At 42.9% G+C, this 25,532-nt stretch overlaps 1 protein-coding gene across 1 annotated transcript; it reads left to right on the forward strand.

Annotated features, from left to right (window-relative positions):
* Positions 1–733: 733 nt before the first annotated feature.
* Positions 734–25,172, forward strand: asic1c (acid-sensing (proton-gated) ion channel 1c; the record flags this gene model as incomplete). The annotated part of the gene is made up of 11 exons (XM_083653378.1): positions 734–1,375; positions 5,603–5,753; positions 6,549–6,676; positions 12,874–13,024; positions 15,205–15,261; positions 15,785–15,938; positions 16,165–16,256; positions 17,464–17,543; positions 18,327–18,398; positions 22,770–22,822; positions 25,094–25,172. The coding sequence occupies 11 exons, from the start codon at positions 734–736 to the stop codon at positions 25,170–25,172; spliced, it is 1,659 nt and encodes a 552-aa protein (XP_083509504.1).
* Positions 25,173–25,532: the final 360 nt, after the last annotated feature.

Genomic DNA, 25,532 nt, shown 5'->3' on the forward strand with positions numbered 1-25,532 from the left:
TCCCCGCCTCTCATCTGTACCATTGGAGGTCTACTCCATCACCGGCAGAAAAACAATTTCATCCACTGGCTCCACCTCATTCTCCATTCGACTGTAGAGAGAGAGAGTGTGTGGGCTTTATAGCTTTATATTCCTGTCTGCAGCCTGCAAGTCAACACACTAAAAAGCAGCATCTCTTCAATCTGTGAGAAAGGGAGGAGTTGGGAGGGTTCTGGGCAGCCACGGCACAAACACAGAACCCAGCAAAATCTGCAAGTATTGTCTGGCACTGGGGAGGAGGAACGGAAGAGTGGAAGATCTGAGCAACAGGGGTAAGCCTCTCTCCGGATCTTCAAAGTAACTGATTGCCTCAGGGACCGGAGCCGCCGCTTACAACTGCAATTATCACGTCCATTTCTCTATTGATGAAGGAGTGTCGATGGTTACGCGTGATGCTTTTTGTTAATGGAGTGATTCAGCTTTTTCCCCCTCATAAAGGAATCATTATGTAAATTAGCTTTACCTCCCCAAGGAGCTCAGTTCCTTTGTTTATATCTTCACTGCAAAGCTTTTCCCAGCCTGAACAGTGAGGCAGCTGTGCATTAGGACTTGAGGCGCTGTTTCCTGGACTTCGTGACTCTGAACAAAACCTGAGAACATGCTCTCAGGGGAACCCACTGTGTGTAAAGAAGTTCAGGGCTGACTGCTCAGAGACTGCGTTTGGTAAGGAGAAGCTGTCTGGACCAAAGCAATTATGGTAACTGCGCCCACATCTGAAGCCATCACCCTGGGGCCACAGAAACAGAAGGATGCCCAGGAGACGACGCTCCAGAGCACCGAGTCCAGCGCACTCAAGCCGTCATGGAAGGAGATCACAGTGGCGTTCATGAGGAAGACGAAGATCCACGGTTTGAGGTTTGTCTTCTCTCCGGACAAGACCAGACCCCAGAGGCTCCTCTGGATCCTGGCCTTCTTCATTTGTGTCGGTATGCTGGTCACCTGGTCGTGGAACCGCGTCCTGTACCTGATGTCCTTCCCGGCCGTCACCACGATCAACATGGTGTGGGCTCATAACATGTCGTTCCCGGCCGTCACTTTCTGCAACAAGAACGTGTTTCGCGTCTCAACCCTGACCAAAGACGACCTGTATCACAGCGGCTACTGGATGGACCTGATGTATCCTAATCACACGGTGATGGAGAGGAGCCTGGCCATCCTGAAGGACAGCCACACGCAGGGTCTCCTAAATCTGCTGGACTTCAACAACTACGCCCTGCCCCCTGATTACCATGTCAACACCACTGAGATGATGGGCCGTTTGGGTCACCAGCTGGAGGACATGCTGCTGGAGTGCAGGTTCCGCGGGGATAACTGCACCTACAGAAACTTCAGCACAGTATGTACTAGAGCTGCCTGCAACTAACCATTATTTTCATTAGCGATTAACATGTTGATTATTTTCTAGGCTAACTTGAAAAATCAAGTAATGTCCGCACACTGAATATGCTCCAGATCAGTAGTTTATTGCCATTTCGATCAAAGGATCTTCATCAGAATATTTTCTCGACTAAACTATTAGTCGTTTGGTCTATGAAATGTCACAAAATGGTGAAAAATGTTGATCACTTTTCCCCCAAAGATGACATCCACAAATGTCTTATTTTGTCCTGACCAACAGTCCACAACCCAAAGAGAATCAGTTGACTGTCATAGAAGAGTAAAGAAACCAGAAAATATTCACATTTGAGAAGCTGGAGCGAGAGAATTTGAGTATGTTTTTCTTAAAGATTCGTCTAAACGATTAATCGGTTATAAAAAATAGTTGGCGATTAATTGTCTGCCGATCGGCTAATCGATTAATGGACTAATCGTTGCAGGTCTCGTGTGTACTGAAAGGAAGATGGCGCTTGGTTGGTGAAGTGTTGATATGAATGTTGTTTACAAGGTATGCTAATAATTCATGTAAGGATTTTGACGATGCTCCCTCCAGCAGGCACTCTCTGAACGCTGATGTTTCAAAGCTGCAAACAAGCCCGTCTTGTTTTTGTGCTTCTCCAACATGACACGTTCTCCCTTATTAATCTTCATGTCTCGCACAAGTCTCTCAAGCAAACAAATAAGTTGCTAGTTTGTGGTGTAAAATCCGTGTCACGTCAACTTCAATGACTACTACTGTCTACAGCTTTTGAGTGGTTTCTCATTCACCCCTATTCACCCTGTCAAGTTTTCCTCATTCAAAGTTGCCAGTTGCTGTCTTTCTCTCTCTCTCTCTAACCTCTGACAACATCAGAGAAGAGAAAAATAGGGCATTCATAATTCAGACATCGTACGTCAGTGCAAATTAAAGTTTTATCATCCCTAATTAGAGTCAAAGTAGGTGAAACGCACACCGTATAATGAGGTGCCGGCCGACGAAAAACAAACATCAAAAATATATAAATAGGGTGTCCGGGCAGTGTAGCAGTAGATTCCCTGCCAACCAACACGAGGGTCGCAGGTTCGCGCCCCGTGTTACCTCCGGCTTGGTCGGGCGTCCATACAGGCACGATTGGCTGTGTCTGCGGGTGGGAAGCCGGGTTAGGGGTACAGTATGTGTCCTGGTTGCTGCACTAGCGCCTCGTCTGGTCGGTCGGGGCACCTGTTCGGGGCGGAAGGGAACTGTTGGGAATAGCGTGATCCTCCCACGTGCTACGCGCTGCCAGTGAAGCTCCCCGCTGTCAGGTGAAAAGAAGCGGCTGGCAACTGAGCATGTGTCGGAGGAAGCATGGTGCTAGTCTACGGCTCTCCCCAGATCGGCAGAGGGTGGAGCAGCGACCGGGGCAGCACAATGGGGGGAAATCAGAAAAAAAAAAATATATATATATTATATATATATATATTATGTATGTATGTATGTATGTATGGACATATATAAATTAAACATCTGGAGGCTATATTTCTTATTTTCACTCTCCAAAAATGTGGTTACTTTCCCCTTGAAACAAAATCATACATTAGTGTATGCGGCCTATTCATCATTGACTAAGTAGCTGTTGAATAGTGCATGGAAAAAGTGGATAACATTGTTTGCATGAATAAGTCAACATAAATCATAGCCCCACCATGCAAGACGGTAATCCATCTATGTATAAAATTGATTGCTTGAATACAAAACAGAATCTTTTAATTCCATGTGAAATATTCAGGCTGAATGGGGAACATTTGCACTGAGAAGTAGCCATTTGCTGCCCTGACAAAATAAATCAAGTAAGCCTACCTGTACAGAGTGAGTATATTAATAAATCAAGTAAGCCTACCTGTACAGAGTGAGTATATTAATAAATCAAGTAGACCTACTACCTGTACAGATTGAGTATATTATTTCTGTGTCACAGAAAATGACTCATGGTGTCGTTTGCAAAAGCTGTCTTATTTTCAATACTGTAAAACTTGAAGGATCAGTTACCGGTTAGATGGTGCCTCACTTCAGACCTCATTATAACCAGCAGGGGGAGGGAAGTGCAGCGCGGTCATGTGTGACTGAGCTGCATGTAAGTCTGTCCCAGTCTAGACGTGGATCACTGACTCTGATCTCTGGAGATTGGCTGTTTTTCCATCAGCCATCACAACGTTGCCACAAACCTCACAACACTACACACTGGAAATTCACCATGAGATGAAATTCCTTTCCTTCCCCGTGTTACTAAAGTTGTAAAAATGTGCGAAGCCACAAAGTCAGATTATTGAGCTAGTTATATAATAATGCAAGCCGGCGAAAAACCTCATCTCAGCAGCCACAAATTTATTGAAAATTGCCAAGTAAGGCTTTTTGGACAGCGATGATCTTTAATAGCTTGAGGTGTGGCTCAAGGTAGCAAATCAGTTTCTGCATTTTACAGCAGTGATGACATGGTTTCCCTGTAACGGTGGTGACTCACCACATTTAGAAAGTCTAGTTGTTTAGCAGATCTTACTTTATGTATGTACTGTGTGTAATGTGCTGAACGTGTGTGCGCGTGTGTGTGTGTGTGCGCGCGCATGCCCGTGGGTGTGTGCGTGCATGTGTGCGTGTGCCGTGTGTGTGTGTGTATGTGTGTGTGTTGTAGCAGGCTTTGTATTTGTGTTCAAATAATATGGCAGCTGCTGTGTCTAATGATATTTGCCACTGCAGCTTTTTATGTATTGTTGAATTGCTGAAGAAAATAGATATCCTAGTTCCTCAGAGTATTGCATAGCCAATCAATTCCACAGTCTGATAGTCTTATCTTGAATTAACAGTCTTATCTTGAATTTACCCAACCCTTCAAGCTGCATTTTACAATTAGAAGCTTTCTATCTCCAATTTGTAGCCTGATCTGGGGCTTAAAATGTCAACGCTTCTAATCAGATGGACCTTCATTTATACTCTTTTGACAAGGAGGATGGAAAACATTCCAATTATAGAGAAAAATCCGGAAAATTGAAAGATGTGTGAAGCATCAATCTGTACCCCGTGAGAACTGAAGCATGAGCGGAAAATAAATAACTTACTCTAGCCAATTGGATTAGTTAAACCAGCTAGATATATGGTGCGAGAATCAAGACTGTAGCTATTTACACATTAAAAGTTAAGTACCACTGAGCTTTACTGGCACAGGTTTGTTCTCTTAAGACGTATTTAAATCGAGACCCAAAATGTCTTTTACAAACCGCATTTAGAGTTGGTTTCCATGTCCAGGGAGCTTCAACCTCAGATGTATTTAATGTTGGCAAAATTATACCCTCACTCTTAATTAGCACCAGTGGCTCCTGAATTACATTACTGGCTTTCCTGGGGAAGCTAAGCAGGTCTGGCTGTGGATACTCCTTTTATGGGAGATTGGTGCTGGAAGTGGTGTTGGGGGACCAGGAGGGGGTGCACTTCCCCGCTGGTCTCATGAATAATCTCCCCAGTGCCCCAGGGCAGAGACAGGGCTCTGTCCTGTGAGTGAGCACCATCCTTTGACGTTAAATCGAGGTCCTGACTCTCTGTGGTCATTAGAGATCCCAAATTTGGCACTCTTCCAAGAGTGGGGGTGTAACCCCGGTGCCCTGGCTAAATTCCCACACAGGCCTTCCTTCAATCATGGCCACCTAATCATCCCTCGTTACTTAATTGGCTCTTTCAGTCCTCAACTCTCCACCGTCATAGCTGATGTGTGCTGGTGAGCGTTCTGGCGCAAAAACTGGCTGCAGTGCATCACCCAGGTGGGTGCTACACATCGTTGGTGGAAGAGTCGTGTCCCCCTCCCCTGATATGTGAAGCACTTTGAGTATCTAGAATGGTCCTATATATTATTATGATTATTATGATTATTATGATTATTATTAATAATAATCATAATAATAATAATAATAATAATAATAATAATAATAATAATTACTTGAGTGAAATTGGGTGAAGATTGATAGTTGCTGCTGTGCTGAGGAATGCTCATTAACCCCTCAAATCAGAGCCAGGTCCTTGTTTAAAACCAGTCCTGCATTTCTCAAAACCTCTACATTGATGACCTTCCCAGGACAAGCTGGGAAGCAATACTCCATCACGCAGTGATCCATTATTTACCGCATCGAAACGAATGTACTTGACTTTTCATTGACACACTGTCTCTGTGCTCTTTTGCAGATTTACACTCGCTACGGGAAATGCTACACCTTCAACTCGGGATTAGATGGCAACCCCTTGTTGACCACATTGAAAGGTGGCACAGGGAACGGCTTGGAGATCATGCTGGATATTCAGCAGGACGAATACCTGCCCGTTTGGGGAGAGACAGGTCAGTGCATATTTTAGCATCTTTCCCATATTTAGGGTCTAATATTATAACCCGTGTAACCCTTTCGTGGAAGTTCCTCCATCCTGTTCCTGCCAATTCAAACCACTCTTCTAGTCCTTGGCCAACTATAACATGTATCATTTTCATAAAAATGATAAAGCCTCAAGGTTTCCCAGGTTGTAGCATTTGCTGTAATGCGTCTCTGCAACAAGTAGCCTACACCAGTTTTTTTTATTACAAAAAGACACACAGAAATGCTAAAGTATGTTTAATATCACATTAATGATCTTCGGTAGATTCCCTGCCTACCAACACAAGGGTTGCAGGTTTTCACAGGTTCGAGCCCCCATGTTTACCGCCAGCTTGGTCGCGTGTCCACACAGGCACAATTGGAAGTGTGTGCAGGTGGGAAGCCTGATTAAGGGTGTGTGTCCTGGACTGGTCGCTGCACTAGCGCCTCCTCTGGTCGGTCAGGGCGCCTGTCTGGGCGGAAGGGAACTGGCGGGAATAGCGCGATTCCTCCCACGTGCTACGTCCTGCCGGTGAAGCTCCCCGCTGTCGGGTGAAAAGAAGCGGCTGGCAACTGCGCACGTCTCTGAGGATGCATGGCGCTAGTCTACGGCTCTCCCTAGATCGGCAGTGGGTGGAGCAGCGACCGGGGCAGCAGGGGAAAAATTGGCCGAGTACAATTGGGGGGAAATCAGAAAAAATAAGAATACAAAAGAGAAGGAAGAAAGCGGGTTTCTGTAGGCGAGCATGCCTGTTGTTACATTGTGTGGAGTGCTGTATCCACAGATGAGACCTCCTATGAAGCAGGCATCAAGGTACAGATCCACAGCCAGGACGAGCCGCCCTTCATTGACCAACTGGGATTTGGTGTGGCCCCCGGTTTTCAAACGTTTGTGTCATGTCAGCAGCAACTGGTACTGTACCTGACGTTCAGCCTCCTCCCTCCAACGCCCACGTTTTGCTCTGCTTCATCCTGTGTTCAGCCCTCCCCCCCCCCCGGCCATTACACCTGTCACAGCAGCCTGGTCGCTGTCACGGCAGCCTGGTCGCCAGAATACATCTTTGGCTTTGTATGTTTTTGCAATCCACGGATACGAAGAATGTCAACATTTCTGCACCAAGAATATGTCCTATTATCAACATTTTTAGATATGTGTATATCGATATATTGCCTTTCACACCGGAGAGCCGCGTTTGCCACTTTGTGTCGCAGCGTGTTAAAAGTTTACATTTCAACTGTTGAACGTTTTGGATATTTAAGCCTAAACCCAAACCTGTAATCCTAACCTTAACCAAGTTGCCTAAACATATCCAAACATATCCAGAGTTGTAAAGATGTAACATTGGAAAGGCGGAGAGGGTTTTCAAATTAACCGCCGTTTATTTTAAAATTGACGTTGAGATCTTACTATCCGTGGTTTTGTAGACACGTAAAATGCCAACAATTTATTCTGCCGACTGGGTTTGTCTCAGACACTGGATCAGAACCAGTCCTGTTGATCTGCTTTGTGCATGAAAGGTGCCATCAGGGTGTCTGAACAGAAACATCCAATGATTCTGGGTACCTTGAATGAGACGGTGGATTTATGGTAGACTGAGCATATCGATAGAGGAAGGCCACAAAATGCTATGCATTTTCTAAAGCAGCCTAAGACTAGACAGCATGCAGACAATACCTACCTGCTCAGTGTGTTTCCTTCTCATTTTGAGCCGTCACTACCTTTAGCCGCCGGAGAATTAGCATACTGTCAGTTTGAATTCCGTCAAAATTGTCTAGTGGTGCATACTAACAATAGGCAGGGGGAAAACTCACAGAATTCACACAGCCCAGCCTTTGTCGACAGTTTTATGACTGGAGATGTAAAAAAAACAACATTCATTTTGAGCGATAAATAGAGTAAACCTTGTCATTAAAATCGAAAAGAGAATCTTAAAATCCCATAATTAAGACTGTGTAGGAAATAATTAAGAGACCATTAAGCTTTGCGAATTAACTTCCTCACTGAGGTATTGTTAAAATGCTCTACTGGTAGCAGCATGTAGTTGAACATTACATCGCTTTAAAGCTTAATTTGTCTCACTATAAATAACAAGCTAAAGATACTTGCACAAATATGGTACACCTAACTGAATACTTCCCATGGATTTATCAGGAGATGTGGTGGGGAAGTATTGAAATGGCCATCGTGCATTGAGATGGATGGCTTTTGTGTCGGGCTGAAGCATTCACACAAGTCTGGCCTATCTGTCACCATAATAGCCTTCTGTTCCCGTAATAACACGTCTAGATTGTGTCATTAGATTAGATGCTGTATCCACAGCCGTTTGGAATAAAGCCCCGGCTTCTTGAAAACATATTTTCATAATGTGCTAAAGCACTATGATTATGGGACAACTTGAAATCATCTTTTTAGCGCTTAGGTGCTTAAAGGGAACCAGACAGGCTGTCCCGTGTCAGTGTCTGAAAAAACGTGATCAAAGAACAAATTCTTCAACCTGTATGCTATATACACTAGAATAACATACAAACTAAAAAGCAGGCCTACAATAGCCTTTGATATCCAAGGGGAAACAATGACAGAATGGGGAAACAGACCATCATTAAGAAAGCCAAGGAAACAGCTGCTGGTGTGACAAAGGAATAAGTCTTATGAAATGATTACCTCTCAGACATCCCTGTAGTGTAGTGCTGCTGGATCATTATCATTTCTACCACCTACTCAGCCCTTGTGAAGTTGAATCGTATCCGCAATCATTGAATGTGCTTTCCAACTGTTAATTAAATGCATTACCTTTGTCTCATAGCCCCGCACATTTCAATGAGTTTGCTCCGCAAAGTGAACGGTCTTCAGCATGAGAAAAACAATCCTGCACTCTCAGCGGGCTAACATGGGATGATGGAGGCAGCGCACTGGCCTCTTCAGACAGACATCTGGACACCACAAAGATGACATTTGCAATTTTGTGAAGCACTTTTGAAATATGCAATGTTCTCTCTATCGCCGACTGTGAATGTAGTCAAATGTTCCAAGTGTACCATTACTTCAGCCAATTGCGAGGAAGTGAAGTCGGCCTATTATTCATCATTATCATGAAGCAAAATGCATTGCCTGCCGTTCATAATCCAGACACGAGGAGCCACATCAGTGACAGCTAAAAGACATGTTTACCACCTAAAAGAGGAGCCGAGTTAATTAGACTGTCACTTAAGTCTTGCAACCATTAATTTTAGGCCATCTCAAAATTAATACGTTAGTCCCCTACAGTTGTAATGCCACTGATAACACACCAATAGACAGTCAGATGAAACACTTATCATATTAAGACTTTGCATTTCTCGCCACGCTCATAAGAATTTCATTTTTAATGGGAAGTTATGACTCCGGGGCGTCACCTCACCACCACCAAACTGGACTCTAAACTGTGTGTTGGTTGGAACGGTACTCGATCTTCATCAGCATCTCGCTCGAGCTTGACTAGAGGTAATAGGGGAAATTAATGACATTGATGACCCACCGCCGGTGAACCACTGTTGCCTCGTGCCCCCGGGATTCCCAGCTGTTGTGGGTTTTGACATAATGATGACAGGTTGTCTGTCTGCTCAGAGGCGTTCACCGCTGTGACAGAGGGACCGCTCGCCTTGCCGTGGCCACTCTTCATTGACACCAATGTGGGCTGTGTTCACCTAGATGAAACGTCCTATGAGGCCGGAGTAAAGGTCCAGCTTCACTCTCAGTCAGAGCCTGCGTTCCTCCATGAGCTGGGCTTCGGGGGTCGCCCCCGGCTTCCAAACGTTCGCAGAGGGTACTGTATAATCTGTCTGGGCCTTGCTGCATGCCACAAGAGATGCTGTATTGTTAACCACATACCTCCTTCAAATTCCACACTTCCGTCCTCCATGTGCCTGAAGAACTACATTTCCCAACCGATATCCCTTCCTATGTTCCGAGTCATCATTGTCTGCACTCTCTACTAGTTGCCACTTGCCATGGAAGAGCAGCTAATGCGTTTCATTCCAGCTGACCCATTCGGCTAAGTCTGTCTCTTCATCAAAGCTGTGGTTTGGCTTTACCCTTTCACTGCCATGCAGTTTTTATTGCTCCCCCACCACCACCACCACCACAGCGCCTGCTAGTGGAGCCATGGTCATAAGGAGGATAGTGACTGGGAACTGAGAGAGCAGGTCACGTGGTGGCTGGGTTTACCTAGGCTAGCGTTTTCGGGTGAGTCAGTCAGTCAGTCAGTCAGTCAGTCAGTCAGTCAGTCAGTCAGTCACTCAGTCAGTCTGGGACACTTTACTGAGGAACACTAAAAAAGAACTAAACCCCCCAAGTCTGAAAGAACTGGCAGAGGCTGTGTTAAAAAAAAAAATCATCTTTCTGGGAGGAGAGAGGGGGGGGGGTGGAATGGAATGGATGCTAGCGCATGTGCGATGCCATTCAGCAGTTTGCCTCAGTGGATAACGTTACGTTAGTTATGCTCGGTACATGTACCGGAGGATATGCTCACAGTGGCTTCGACGTGCCCCGTGGCTTGGAGGGAAGCAAGGATGTTGGACTGAGTGGTAGGTTCGGCAAATATGTGTCGGTTTTATTCCAGCTCCCTGGTTGTAACGTTAGGTTACAACTATGAACTATGGCCTAGTAGCTAGCGTTAGGTCCAACCATCGCTGGAAGAACGGACATATATTTTCAGAATTGACCAGGTAACGTAACGCTGACGTTAGTCCGGCTTCCTCCCTCACTTTTCTCCAAGCCATCTCCGTTTTGTTAGGTTTCTGTAACGTTATGCCAGGACTCAGGAGAGCTGTGTCTTAGCTCTTGGGAAGCCAAGTAAACACAATCACTAGCAGGGAGTGCTACACACAGACTGCCAGTGCTGGAGCTGGGAAACACACACAACAGCTAGCAAACAAGGTTGTAGTGGATCTGTACTGTCTAAAATCACTAACTAACCTAACTAACATCTACACTAAAATAATCTATGCTATAACCACTGACTCAATCACTGAGGTTAGGCTCAAGTCAACTGTATAACATTACAGTCTGTAGACCCTTTTCACAGCAAGGAGGTGATAAATCAGGAATTCAACGCAACATCAAGAGGGTTGCTTGCTGTAGGTTTGTAGGTAGCATCGATAGACCTACCTCATTAAAAAAAAAAGGTTGTTGATATTTACTGTTGCTCTGAAGATATACATTTTTACATTTGTGAGGGGGTGTGGCCTCACAGCAAAATTGTCATAAGTCATGACCGACTATCCAATCATCACGCAACTTTGTGAAGATGTTCAGATATCATCAGTGGCCAATCTGGCCATGTCTGCTTAGCTGTTTTATGACTGTATATGTGTTCAGGGAGGCTGTACTGTACTAGTCAAAATAAGAAGCTTTGTCAACATTGGTGAAAGTGGACTGGGTATGATGTAATAACCATGTAACCACCAAAGCAGTAATGTGACATCCGCTCTTTAGATTTTGACATTGTCAACGCCAAATTTGGTATAGGCGCCGTGGGCCTGTACAGTATCTGTACCGTTACGGCGATCTACTGGACCGCTGGTTAATGTCATCTGGTGGGACTACTAGAGAGTAGACTATTGATTCATTAGGTTTTATTACCCATCCACGAGGCCTCTGGCATCAGTTTGAAGTAAAGCATTTATTAGACTGTGGTTTTATCTCCAACATAACTCTAGTTATGAGAGGCTCTGGGCTGACAATGGAGTCCAATAAAGGCTTACCGGTAATCATGTTTGTCATTTGAAGTCCACTGCTTGACTAAATTGCACTCTATCTCTGTCACTTTATATTGGCTAAATGCTCATTAGATTGTCAAGACTTAGCCTGCCTCAAGTTGGTGGAGATGATTGGGAATTACAGTGAAGGTCCATGTGACAATAGCAGCAGCACATTAGTTTGTGAAGTTTGTTGTGCACAGGCCTTTGGCACTGATTGCAGGGTAGCTCCCTCAACAGTTATTAACTATTATGCTCAAATGCCCTTGTAATGGTGGCCTTCATAAATAATTGGTTTGTTTTTGTCACGAATAGTAAGCAGTCATTACCATAATAAATTGCTGCAAACAAGGCTTTCAAAGGGGACTGAAAGTCTTGTTGGTGGTTAGAAGTCAATGTGACCAATGAACCAACATAGACGTTCCTTTAAAGTCTTAAAGAGAACTCTAAAAAGACGGCACATGCATTGGGGCACATTGCTTGAAAGTGCAGTTTTAAGAAGAGCACCATGGGTCTAAGAATGCTAAGTATGAACGTACATTTTTAAATGCAGCCATTAAATATTCCTCATTAGTGGAGTCATTTGGAATTCCCTGAGATATGCATAAAAGTAATGACCTGCACTTCACCTTTAATAAGAGTTTATCTCAGTCTAATGAGACTATAGACCATATGTCTTCACTTCATTCTGTTAAATGAATAGTGCAACGCAGTCATGGGTGGTTTTACAATAAACGTAGAAAATCAAAACGGCGAATCAACAAACTCATCAAAAATGCTTCAGTAAGCTTCTGCAGAATTGCTTCTAAATGAGATCACTGGTATTTTAACCTTAAAATAGGATGTTATGCTCTGTAGCCTATAATGTCTGTTAAAGGCAACATAGTTATTGAATTAATTCATCTGAAAACTAACTAACTTCCGAGTTCCGTTCTCAGGGCCAGTTTTGAAAATGTGTCCATTGATTGTGGTGTCCTGTCTGAAACTATTATTTGACAGATTATATTAAGCCTGCCTCCATTTCCCATGGTACTCTGCTCCTCCTCAGGACTAGATCTGCATCAGTAATCTTCTGTTCTGCATGATGTGTGCTTGCTGCTATACATGAGCCACGTTTACCAGCAGGATTGTCAATCTGTTTGGACATTTTGTGCCAATAGTGTCTCCAAACACATTTTCATTTGATCATTTTTGTATTTGTTTTGATTGTGTTGTACACTTTACATTTATGTTGGGTTTTGTCTGCTTGTGATTTTTCCTCTTCGATGTACTTCTGCTGTACTATGCTGGGCTTGCGCTTGAATTGTGTGTTATTGACGATAACCCTACGTGCTGATGCTGATACTCAGGGAAAACATGTGTTTTCTTTTTCAGCTTCAGTACCTCCCTCCGCCTTGGGGAGATTGCAAGTCTACTCCCATAGACTCTGAGTTCTTCAACACATACAGCATCACAGCCTGCCGCATTGACTGCGAGACGCGTTACCTGATAGAGAACTGCAACTGCAGGATGGTTCACATGCCCGGTACACATTCAGGCTGACTTGACCACACAGTCCCGCCGTCGTGAGATTTCCCATGGGGCCTAAGGGAGTGCCATTCATTTTCCCATTGACGTTTCATAAAACCTCACTACTATAATAAGGCAAGGATCCACGGCCCACACCCGCTCAACTGCGGGCGTGCACCTGCGAGCACGCGCATGCGTCTGCGACCTCAAGGGCAAACCAATGAGGCACCGTAGAAATTAGCGCCGCCAGTTGAGCGGGCGAGCGCGCTAGAAAGGACCACGCAAGATTTCTAGTCCCTATAAAATATATATATATATCAGCCGGGAAATCAGCTTTTTTTTGTCTAAAGCTGTGTTCACACCGAGATATTTATTTTTATCTCTGTCGCTCGATTCAACCCTTTGGAATCGCTCTGTCGCTCTGTTTAAATCGCTCGTCAACAGGCACAATAATTGACGGACATCTGGGGGCTATAACGTTACGCAATGTCATGATATTTCTCCACTACGAGCCACCGTAGTTGTTTACAAGCTAAGCCTATCAGGGTGCTCCTAATGCGAGCTCTATACCGGTAGTACAGACTTCACTTCATGTCAGCTGTCAGTCTGTCAATCAGCTGTCAATGCGGTTTGTTGCCACACAATAAACCAGCGGTTTGTTCCAAGCCAGTGTGATCCTTGACTCACTCTCACACGGCAGACTGATGCCAGCGTAATTTCGCTCGAGTTGGGATATTTCATCTCGGGCGACGAGCGAATTTTCTCCCTATCGCTCTGTCTCTGTCGCTCGGATGCCCAGCGATTTTTCTCCTGGGCGAATATACGCTCAATCGCTCGTTTGCATTGACTTTGTATGTAAACCCGATGCCAGCGAAAAACTTGAATAGGTCAGTGTGAACGCAGCTTAAATGAAATGTTCTATGGTGTCTCCCTTGTGATTCTGAATATAGCTGAATAGCTTGGTTTGTCCAACTGAAACTCTTTTTATAAGGATTTTATGAAACGTCGATGGGAAAAATGAATTGGGAATTTCACTCCCTAGGCCCCATGCTGAAACCAGAAGAGGGCGTGACTTAGGCATTCCATAGCAGTGATTCCTAACCAGGGGTACGTGTCGTGTACCCCTAGGAGTATTTGAGCAGCTTGCAGGGGGTACATGGAAAGATTGGGGATTACAATTTATTGAAATGATTAAAAAACAAAAAAACATTCCAAGTCATTTCATAAGCCCATTGCTAAAATGGTATGTGCGCGCCATGATTAGTTCCACCCGGCAGGTGTCGACCCTACTCTGTGAAGAGGTCACGTTCATGCATGTCAAAACTGGGCGCCGTCCAACTAGCCAGCAAACATGGATGGCTCAAAACGTCCATAGTGTCACTCCAGATTCAGGTTTAGGGGTGCCCGGCGACAAAAGGAAAAAAGAGGCTAAGCCCAAACACTGACAAATGTTCAGTGACAAATATATTTAGTATGGATTTACTTGTACGTTTGTGGATCCACCGCAGCCGCAGTGTTTTCTCTGTAGAGCAAAGAACATGAGTGAGGGGGTAGGCCTACTATTGCACTCTGTGCACTGCCTGGTGGCACCTAGATCCCATTCGGACTCGAGCTTGGCCTCATGGCACTTACTCACGTTGTTGTCTTCTGACTAGATCATTGCTTGTGTTGTATAAAGCTCAGATGTACGTCGCTTTGGATAAAAGCATCTGCTAAGTGAAATTGTAACTACAGTGGACTCCTCTTATAGTGATCACCTTGGGACAGGTCAAAATGATCACTATAAGCAGATGATCATTATAACCAATGTTTTTCTTTTTCTTTATTTCTCATGCAGATTACCATCTAATTGACATTTGTATATGTATTACATTAATACAGTACATATAAAGTAAAGGAATGTTATTGACTTTAAAAATCCATACAGTGAGTTACAGTCACTATAAGCAAATTATTTAAACGGCATGTGTATAGGAATGATTCGGGACAAAGCTTTTTGATCAATATAAGCGGTTGATCACTATAACCGTGATCACTATAAGCGGATTCCATTGACCGCTCAAGGAGTACATAAGACAAAAAAGGTTGGGAATCAATGCATAGTGTCGTCACATGAGATGAAGTAAAACAGCAAAGACTTTTTGTTCAGACGTTGTTGATTTGTCGTGATCTTCTCCTCTGTGTTACATGGAACAGGGACCTCAACAGTTTGCACACCCGAGCAGTACAAAGACTGTGCTGACCCAGCCTTAGGTGAGCTACTGCTAGACACCCTAAAGAATATTAATGTCCTCAATAATCAGCACGCACATTATTCACAGTGTAACTTTAAGGAACTGCTTTAAAGTCGGCTTTGAATTATACAGTCAACCAAAAGTGTTTCGGTGGCAGTCAGTGCCATGGGACTAATAGGTTTCATCCTCATAATGCTTAATTTGAAATTGGTGTAATCTCTCAGACAGTGCGGAGCAAAAATAATAATGAAAAATTATTATTGTTTAAAAATTCCATCAGGAGGGTTTGTGATATTTCCATGCCTCATTAAATGAATCCCGTAGACCTTTTTCCCCGCTTGCTTTCATGGAAAGTGAACGATGGCAGCGAATGTAGTTTTCTGTTGTGTGCAAACATATTTGCTTTTATTTATTTATTTATTTATTTATTTATTTATTTATTTATTTATTTATTTATTTGCAAACATTGGAAGCCTCTGTATGCAGTTTTGTTTGTTTGCTCTCAGTGACCACAACATTTGAATGACTCTGATCATCCACAGACTTTTTGGTAGAGAAAGACAACGATTACTGTGTGTGTGAGACCCCCTGCAACATGACGCGCTATGGCAAGGAGCTGTCCATGGTTAGGATCCCCAGTAAGGCATCTGCTAAATATCTGGCTAAGAAATTCAACAAAACTGAGCAATACATCGGGTAAGTATTATCCGCTAGCGGTCAGTGACTCAATGGCTCACAATCTTTTTTCGTTTTCTTTTGACAGATGGACATAGCATAGCAGGACCTTGGTCTCCATCGTTCACCTTCAATGTAACAATAATGATAGACAGTTACATAGGAGATAGTGTGGTATCATTTCATATTGTATCATGGCATGAGCGATAAATTCTGTTGGGTGCACTCTTGTCTGTGTTCTCCCCAGAGAAAATATATTGGTCTTGGACATCTTCTTTGAGGCTTTGAATTATGAGAAGATTGAGCAGAAGAAGGCATATGAAATTGCAGGGCTACTTGGTGAGTTTCAGTTTCACTAGGCATCTCGCGCGCTACGCGCGCTTGATTCCTAGGCTCAGCTGGCCCTGCAGCTCGCATACGACATCTTCTTTGAGGCTTTGAATTATGAGAAGATTGAGCAGAAGAAGGCATGAAATCGCAGGGGTACTTGGTGAGTTTAAGGTTCACTAGGCATCTTGCGCGCGCTGCGTGCTCGATTCCTAGGCTCACCCGCTATGCGGGCTCGCTAGCTTGGCTGCTGCGTGGCCTCGCCTGCTCTATTGGCATGTGCGCACAATTGCCTCAACTTTGCATCACTGATGACATCACTCACTGATGACATCACAATGATGTCACAATGTCTATGACATCAGTGATGTTCACAATTGCCCGAGTGTAACCAAAAATCACAATTGCTCGAGTGTCACAATGCCTATGACATCATCAGTGTCTATGATATCATCAGTCATGTCATAAGATGGTTTTCATCACTAATGATGTCACTGATGACATCACTGATGATGTCTTGCCCACAGCTCGGCTGCTGAGTGGCCTCACCTGCTCTATTGGCGGTGTGTACGAATGTGTGTGTTTGTGTGTGTGTGTTTCTCACAAAATGTTATTGCTCTTAAGTTTACATGTGTGCGTGTGTGTGTGTGTGTGTGTGTGTGCGCGCGCCCCTTAAGTTTACATCAGTGCCTATGACATCATCAGTGATGTCATAAGATTATTTGCTCTTATGACATCACTGATGACATCATCAGTCTTATGACATCACTGATTACATCATCAGTGATGTCACAATGCCTCCTATGACATCATCAGTGGGACAGAAATTTAAACTAACAAACAGAGGTTGCCCTAAGCCCCTTTTACAGTATATACATTAGATAGATAGATGATGATGATTATGATAGAAAAATGGGGTTGACCTTAGTACCAACACTCTCAGCAGGATTTACTGCACACATCACATTGTGCACTCATGCCTGCCGATGATATTTTTTGAGGTTACCTCTTTGAACCTGTGAAACATGCTGAATGCATTTTCATAATCTGATGCACTTACAAGGGCACTTGGTTGAGGAAACGCTGGGCCCGGACGGACAGCTTTCTACAAAGATTACTCCAAAAAATGCTGAGCTGAAAGTGACAATGTGAGGAATGTTTCATGCACCATTGTTCTGTTACTGTACCTGCCCACATCTGTTCATCTCTCCTTTTCTAGGTGACATTGGAGGTCAGATGGGGCTGTTTATTGGAGCCAGTGTTTTAACAATACTGGAAATATTCGACTACCTGTATGAGGTAAAGTAGTGGCTCTCAACTAATTAAAATGTAATCTGCTAAGCACAAATGTAGTGTATTTATTCTTGTCCCTTTGCAGCAAAAGGTTAATCAGTAAAAGGTTACGTCATTAATTGATTTGTTTGGATATGCCAAGTGAATTGTATCACAGACAGCACTTCAATACTTTTGTACTGGAGATCTGACCTTAAAGGATAAGTTCACCCAAAAATGAAAATTCAGTCATTATCTACTCACTGGAAGGTCGGGTGAAGTGACCAACTTTCAAACGTTAAAAATAAATGCTCGTCTGGCGTAATCCAAGTCTCCAGAAGCCCTGAGAAGCCAAGTTGGCTTGAAAATATGTAATTTTTTTAACTTTTAACTTTTTAAGGCCCTTCAAACGTAAGCAAACTGTTTTTCTTTTTTACATGTTAAAGTGATATTCTTGAAGAGTAGGACTTCTAGATGGACAATGTGCTCTTTTAATTGTTATTATTGCTCCATAACTCATAACTCAAGTCTGTTTTGCTCTAATGTTGACAAACAATACAAATGTAAACAAACCATTTATGGCTTTCAAGTACCGGTACATCTGAAACTAATTTTTAGCTCTTACAAACTGATACTCCTTGTATCAAGTGCTCTGTCAGAGCTAAAAATGTTTTAAAAAGTTTGTTTCAAGGGCCCTAAAAAAGTGACATAGATAATGACTGAATTTTCATTTTTGGGTGAACGTACCCTTTAATAATTGACCAATGTGTATTACATGTGTAAGTAATAATCTGATGTTTTTACATTTAGGTGTTTAAGGATAAGGTTTTGGGTCACTTCCTACGCAAGAAGCGGCCACGGCGTTGTCAGAGCGACAATCTGGTAATTTCAAGTGAATGTGATGTATCAGATTAATTCAAGAACAACAACAACAACAACAAATGTCTGCTCTGTTTGAGTTGAAATGCTTTTACTGTACAGCACTAGACAGAAGGAATCCAACATGCATCCACACATGCCTTCATACGTTTCTGTCCCCCATCACTTGTTAGTTAATATAATCAATGATAGTAAATAACAACTAGAAGTGTGGACTCAGATTCGAGAGCGCAGACCTCCGCCAAGGCCAATACTCCAGGCTGCTATGATATGACTCCAGGCTGCTATCATATGACTCCAGGCTGCTATGATATGACTCCAGGCTGCTATGATATGACTCCAGGCTGCTATGATATGACTCCAGGCTGCTATGATATGACTCCAGGCTGCTATGATATGCACATTTTGTGAGTTGGATCGGATCCGCTCCAAAATTTAGTGGGTTCTTCCTTGGCCCATGCCACACCCTTCCACCAAGTTTCATGAAAATTGGCCCAGTAGTTTTTCCGTAATCCTGCTGACATTCAAACAGACAGACAGACAGACAGACAAACTGCACCCAAAGCATACCCTCCTTGGCTGAGGTAATAAGCATTACTCAATTCACATGAAGCCAAATTCAATATTGAATCTCTATATTTACATAGTATGTTCAGTGGCAGTCAACGCTCTATATATTTACATCTAGCATTTACCGTATATATTACTAGCATGCCGTGCTCAACGTTACATGTGTGGGGCTTGTGTGTGTGTGTTTTAGTATATCGCTCTCTCCCTTCCTGTTAACGTCTCCCTCTGGCTTTCTCTCTCTTCTCTCCCTCTCTCTCTCTCTCTCTCTCGTATGTGCCGATCTGAGCATGTGCAATTGTGCGCCGCGCTATTATATTAGTAGAGACATGCCAGTGGCACAAAGCATTCCCTTTGTTTACAAAATTCACGTTTCCCATCTAGCCTGTCTTTTTCTTGTAGATTAGCAACGGGTTTTTACTGTCTGACTACACTTGACACCTCAGTGTATGGACCAGTACAATTGAATCGATCTGTTCTCTGTTAACCTTTGATCATCTCTTGTGTTCAGAGGCTATGGCCATTACCTGATTAAATAAAGGTTATATATATCTGTCTTTATTTAATTACCCCACACAATAGAATACCCATGGTCATGGACATTTCAATATACGCACAAAATAAAAGATGACTGATCCATGATCATTTTTTCTTGGTATTGTAAGTAGAAAGTCTCCCTTTATCGTGTAATCACAGTTCACTCCGGAGAGGAAAAGTTATTTTGCTACTTTATGCCTTACGGTGTGATTAGTGGAAACTATGAATGGGTTTTGCAAAGCCTGGCCCAATCCTTAATTATTTGATAGTACACTATTATGTGAGAGCTACTTCCTGTTTGATGGATTGAAATTGGGAGAGTAAATGGACGCCAAAATAGACCATAAGCAGAAAGGAATTGAGATCATCCACAGCTTTCAGGGCAATATAACACATTTTTAACTTGGAGATGAGAGGAATGTAAGAAGTTCATGTTTGCCCCGAAGCACATAATATACTCTAATCCATCAGTTTTATACACTATATCCAGCGGCAATTCCGATCCCTAACAGGCTGTTATGCCAGCTCGATAGAGCACAGTGTTGGAAATTATCTGGAGCATAAATTCACCTACTTAAAAGTATCAGTAATCAGCGAATATTGCCGATGCTTAAAATAAAGTGGTTTCATTGAAAATATAATTCTATTCAAATTTCTCAAATAATTAAGTTGGATGCCCATGAAGCTTCCTTTCACTGCAAATAGAAGTTACCGGTATGTTGAAAGCGGAAATAGTAGTGGCCACTGTCTTGAGCCAATTCCATCGGTAGCACATGGGGGGCGCTGGTCCTTTCTCCAGTCCAAGTAATAATCTAAAACCTCCAATCCCTCTTCATGTGTCACTGCCGGGGTGGAAGCCCTAACAAAGGCCAAGACTGTGAAGACACATTCGCTTCCTTCTGGCTGGTGCTGTTAGGTCATCAAAAGCATTTAAGCAGATTCTCGAAAAGTGCAGACATTTGTTTTGTCCCTGACTATAGAGCTCAACAGTCACGTGACACCTCGGTTCCGGAAGAGTATTTCCTCGTTCATATTCTGCAATGAGGTTTTGATTATTAGCCATAATGTCGTAACCACCCAATGTAGACTCACCACGGGTCTTCACCCAATGTAGACCCACCACGGGTCTTCCAAAAGCCAGTGGTGAAACAATGGTATCATCCTTGTTTATATTAAAACATTTTTCATTTGATTTCATGGCGAAGTACTACACTACCCACATTATTGGACAATGTAATATTGACGTCTTTGATTGGTGGAGCTCGCCCTATGGTCGTCTGTGATTGGTGGAGCACGCTGGGGCCTGCACTCATCATTAGTAAAATATCTCTGGCTAGGCTACTACAGTACAAACATAGACTACAGCTACTACTCAGTAAAGGGCTAAAACCGCCACTGAGTGAAATTATGTTACGTTAACCATTAGGGGTCACGCTGCCTTCAACGCCGGCACCCATTTTAAAATCTGTTACTCGGTTGTTTTGTTACGTCCATGGAAATGTGGCTATTATATGATAACGTTAGCCATTGAGCTAATAACTGCAATGGCACCGTTTAAGACCGCCTGTCCTGCCCACTGCCGCTCAGAGTGCTCTCCCATTGGCTGAAATGTTTTGTCACACAATCACCCGCTAATCTGATTGGCCGGAAATGCTGGATTATGGGATGAGTAGTTTCTTCACTCTTACGATATAATATGGACACAGTCTTGTATCCAGCACTTTCCCCCCCTTTTTTCGATGTGTTTCCCCCCCCCCCCAACTCTGACTCAACTGTTTTATGGTCACGATTCTCTCCCAGGGCACTTGGCTTGGTTCCAGGGTTAGAACTCTTTAGATAATGATTTTTTGAAACGTGATTAAGAAAAATGAATGGGGAAATACTCTAGCGGAACCCGAGGATGACGTCACGATGTCACGTGACTGTTGACCTCTATACTCTATGAGCTAGTTTGCATCTGGCCTTCTCAAGACAATCTTGGAATTGCAAAAGCTCCATTCCTTTTGTTACGTGTCAAACAAGCCCAAGTCTTTTTCATTGCCAACAACAAAAGAACATACAAAGTGGCATCTCTTTCAAGTCACTGAAAAAGCCATGGGTTTGTCTCTGCATGAGGATTGTATATTTGCATGCATGGTTGCTTCAGGTTCAGAATTTTGTTTATGAGCTGATGTGGAAGAGAAGGTTGAAAGAAGGCTGTTTATTTCCCCTGGTGGAAGTGAAGGTATGCAAACCTAAGCCAACATATCATCAATTGATTTGCCCTTCAGAAGGAAACGTTTCAGTCACTCTGGATTTTGTGAGGATCAGCAGGTACAAATTGAGCACAGGTAAAAGATATTGACAGTAGATGAAGCTGATATATTGAGTGGCGTGAAGGTTTGTGCCATGCTTTTCCAAGGGGCAGAGAGCGTATGTAGTGTGATACAGTGTGAATGATTCTCCATTCATGTCATATGATCACCTGCTTACAGTGAACCATCTCCTATGCTCCCTTCTTACTCTCATATCCAGTAACTCTTTTCCAACTGGTCCATTCACATCTCCACTCAAACAACCCAGCCATTAAGTGATGCACAGTAATGAACACGTGTTAGAGAGATATCTTTTTACAACATGTCTCTATCATTACAGAAGTTGACTTGAATTCTCTTCAGTGATTGTCACCATTTTCAGATAATACAAATAAGCATTGTCTGACTCTTGTGCTTTCACAATCCCTGCTTAATAATAATAATTATCATTAATAATAATGATAATAAAATGCAAATCTAATATTCAACATTCAACACCCCAAAGTACTTTTTTATGCTTTTGGGGAAAACAAACTCTTAGTGGCACATACATTATTCGATAACACTTTATTTGGATAGTCCATCTACAGAGAGTCTACAGAATATTTATAACATTTCAACAGCTTATTAGTTGACATTCAACAATTGAACTGTTTCACTTTTGTCTATAGAGTATATGTGACAATTCATGAACATACCTATATATTCTCTGAAACATTTACAGTAGTAGCTCCAGGTGATGAGAATCAGGTGTATGGATCGGGAAGCAAATAGAATCTGTTAAACATCTACAGACAAAAGCGAAACAGTTGTTGAACGTCAACTAATAAGTTGTTGAAATGTTACAAATCCTATGTAGACTCTCTGTCACCCATTATTCCCTTACAGGGTGAGCTACGGGTAATAGCATTGCATTGTGTTTTCTTTTCATCTCAGTCACCCTCACCCATCTTTCTTTTCATCATGTCTATTCCAGGAGTTTCCAGAGAACCCAACCAGCCCTGGTGTCACGCCTAATCATGCCCCCAGGTAGCAAACCCCATTGATAATAGATGCTCCCTCCCATGCTGTCCCTCTTTTCCATACATTCTGGAGACCATCCCATACATCATTTCCTCAATTGGTTTACACATGCTCTAAGCCGATTTCGTGAACTAAAGGTGGGGGTGATTTAAGGAATTCTTAGCCAAATGTAGCGAGCAAGTTAGCGCCCCTCCCAGGATAGGTCGGAGTGGTGTGTTTCTGTGATTATTGGCTTAACGACAGAATTGAGTTGGTCGTATTCTCCCAAGTGCATCAAGATTTGACTCTTCGCACGACACAAAAACCTGCTTCCATCTTTTCATCAAATAATGATGCTTTCTCTCCCATAGGGCAAAGCTCAGTACTCCTGTGACAACAGATTATACATTTATTGAATTGTTGAACAAAAAGCTGAACCATATAAGATCTCTTTGTTTTCCTGCAGCACAGAGGTCCATTTAGAGGCATTGCATTAGAGAGGCTGTGCCAAATAACATCGCTAGATGCATTACTTTGTGATGTTATCACAGGTCTGCATGCAATGAGTTTGCACCAGATATAAATGGTTCTTTGTCTGCTGGAATAACCATTACACCAATGTGACTACCTGTGGTTGTACCCCTTTCTGGTAACACTTTATATTAAGGTACACATATTCACCATTAACTAGTTGCTTGTTAGTATCCATATTAGTAGCATGTTGGCTGTTTATTAGTCTTTATAAAGCACTTATGAATGCCTTGTTCTTGCTGATCATATTCTACAATAACACACACACACACACACACACACACACACACACACACACACACACACACGCATGCACACACGGCCCTTCACAATAAAAGCCCCAAACCTTCTAAATAAAAGCTCCAAACCTTCTAAATAAAAGCCCAGAACCTTCAAAATAAAAGTCCAGAACCTTCAAAATAAAATCCCCAAACCTTCCAAATAAATTCCACAAACTTTCAAAATAAATGCCCAAAACCTTCCAAATAAAAGCCCAGAGCCTTCCAAATAAATGCCCATAGACCTTCAAAATGAAAGCCCAAAACACACACAGACCTTACACACATGAGCCTGTTCGGGGCAGAATAGGGAACTGGTGGGACTAGCGTGATCCTCCCACGTGCTACGTCCTGCCAGTGAAGCTCCCTGCTGTCAGGTGAAAAGAAGTGGCTGAGGAAGTGTCGGAGGAAGCATGGTGCTAGTCTACGGCTCTCCCCAGATCGGCAGAGGGTGGAGCAGCGACCGGGGCAGCAGGGGGAAATTGGCCAAGTACAATTGGGGAGAAAATGGGGGGGAAATCGGAAAGAAAAATAATACAGTACTAAAATAAAAAACGTACAACCTTACACACGACACAACAACACACACAACAAGCAGGCCTGTGTGTATGTTGTACCGGGCAGGAGGCCCATCAAACTAGATACCTTATAAGGCCCATACTGAGCAAAGCATATTAACTTAAGATCATAATTCATGTACAAAAACTTCCTTACTTACTATCAATAAGCAGTAATTAGGAGGGTATTGAGGGGACTCTTAGTTAAGGGCCTAGTAGTTGTAGAATATGGTCATGCAGAATAAGGCATTAATAAGTGCTTTATAATGACTAATAAACAGCCAATATGCTACTAATATGCATGCTAATAAGCAACTAGTTAATGGTGATTGTGTACCTAAATATAAAGTGTTACCCACTTTTTTTAATCCACCTAGCAGCAATATCAACTGAGCAACCAGTGTGCACACACATATAATATATGTGGATGTTTCAACTTCCATTACTCAAACTTTAACATACTTGTTCTTGTTCTTGTTCTCCCTCCTCTCATTCATCTTTCCCCTATTTTCTTTACACTTTCTCTTCGAAACGTATCTGATGTGGCTGCCCCCTTTGAACGCACAAACCCATTGTAACCATTATTCTCATAATTTGCCCACTGGCGTCACATATATTTCTCTGTCATCCATTGTCCTCAATGATGATAATGCTCTGTGTCTTAATATGTCAAATTACTTTTTATGTCTTATATTATGTTCTCATCCTGTCTTGGCCATATATATTTTCTTTCCCCTCTGTCCCTCTCGTTTTACCTGTGGTTCATGCCTCTTCATCATCATCATCATCATCACCGTCACAACCCTCATCGTCACCGTCACATCCCTCATCATCGCCGTCACATCCCTCATCATCACCATCACATCCCTCATCATCACCTCCCTTAATATGGTTGAACTGGTCTCCCCTCCTTCCCTGCCCTTGTTTTGCAGAGCACCTGTGACACCCTCCGGAGTCACTCGGACAGTCTCGGATTCACGCCGAACATGTTACCTCGTCACCCGACTCTAGGCAACTTTGAGGAATTTGCTTGTTGACAACATAAAGTAGGGGTGGGGTGGGCGGGGACCTCTGGGGATTGACAGCAAACTGTGAAATAATTTATGTATTACAGAAAAAAGGTGAGGTATACTCAAACGTATAGTAGACTTTATCAATGCCTGAATAGAAATAGAATACTATCATCAGAAAAAAGACCACTCCAAAACAGAACTCAGGTTTAACTGCCATGTCAAGGCATCAACTTTAATTTCTTCATGTCTCACTTTGTGGATTTTGTTTTTGTTCAATCCGATGACCTTAGAGTATTTTCAAATGATAAAGATAAATGTGTCCGGAAAAAAATGATTCTGAACTGTGGTAAAATCAGTT

Source organism: Poromitra crassiceps (assembly GCF_964638095.1).
Source record: "Poromitra crassiceps genome assembly, chromosome: 17".
NCBI classification, from domain to species: domain Eukaryota; kingdom Metazoa; phylum Chordata; class Actinopteri; order Beryciformes; family Melamphaidae; genus Poromitra; species Poromitra crassiceps.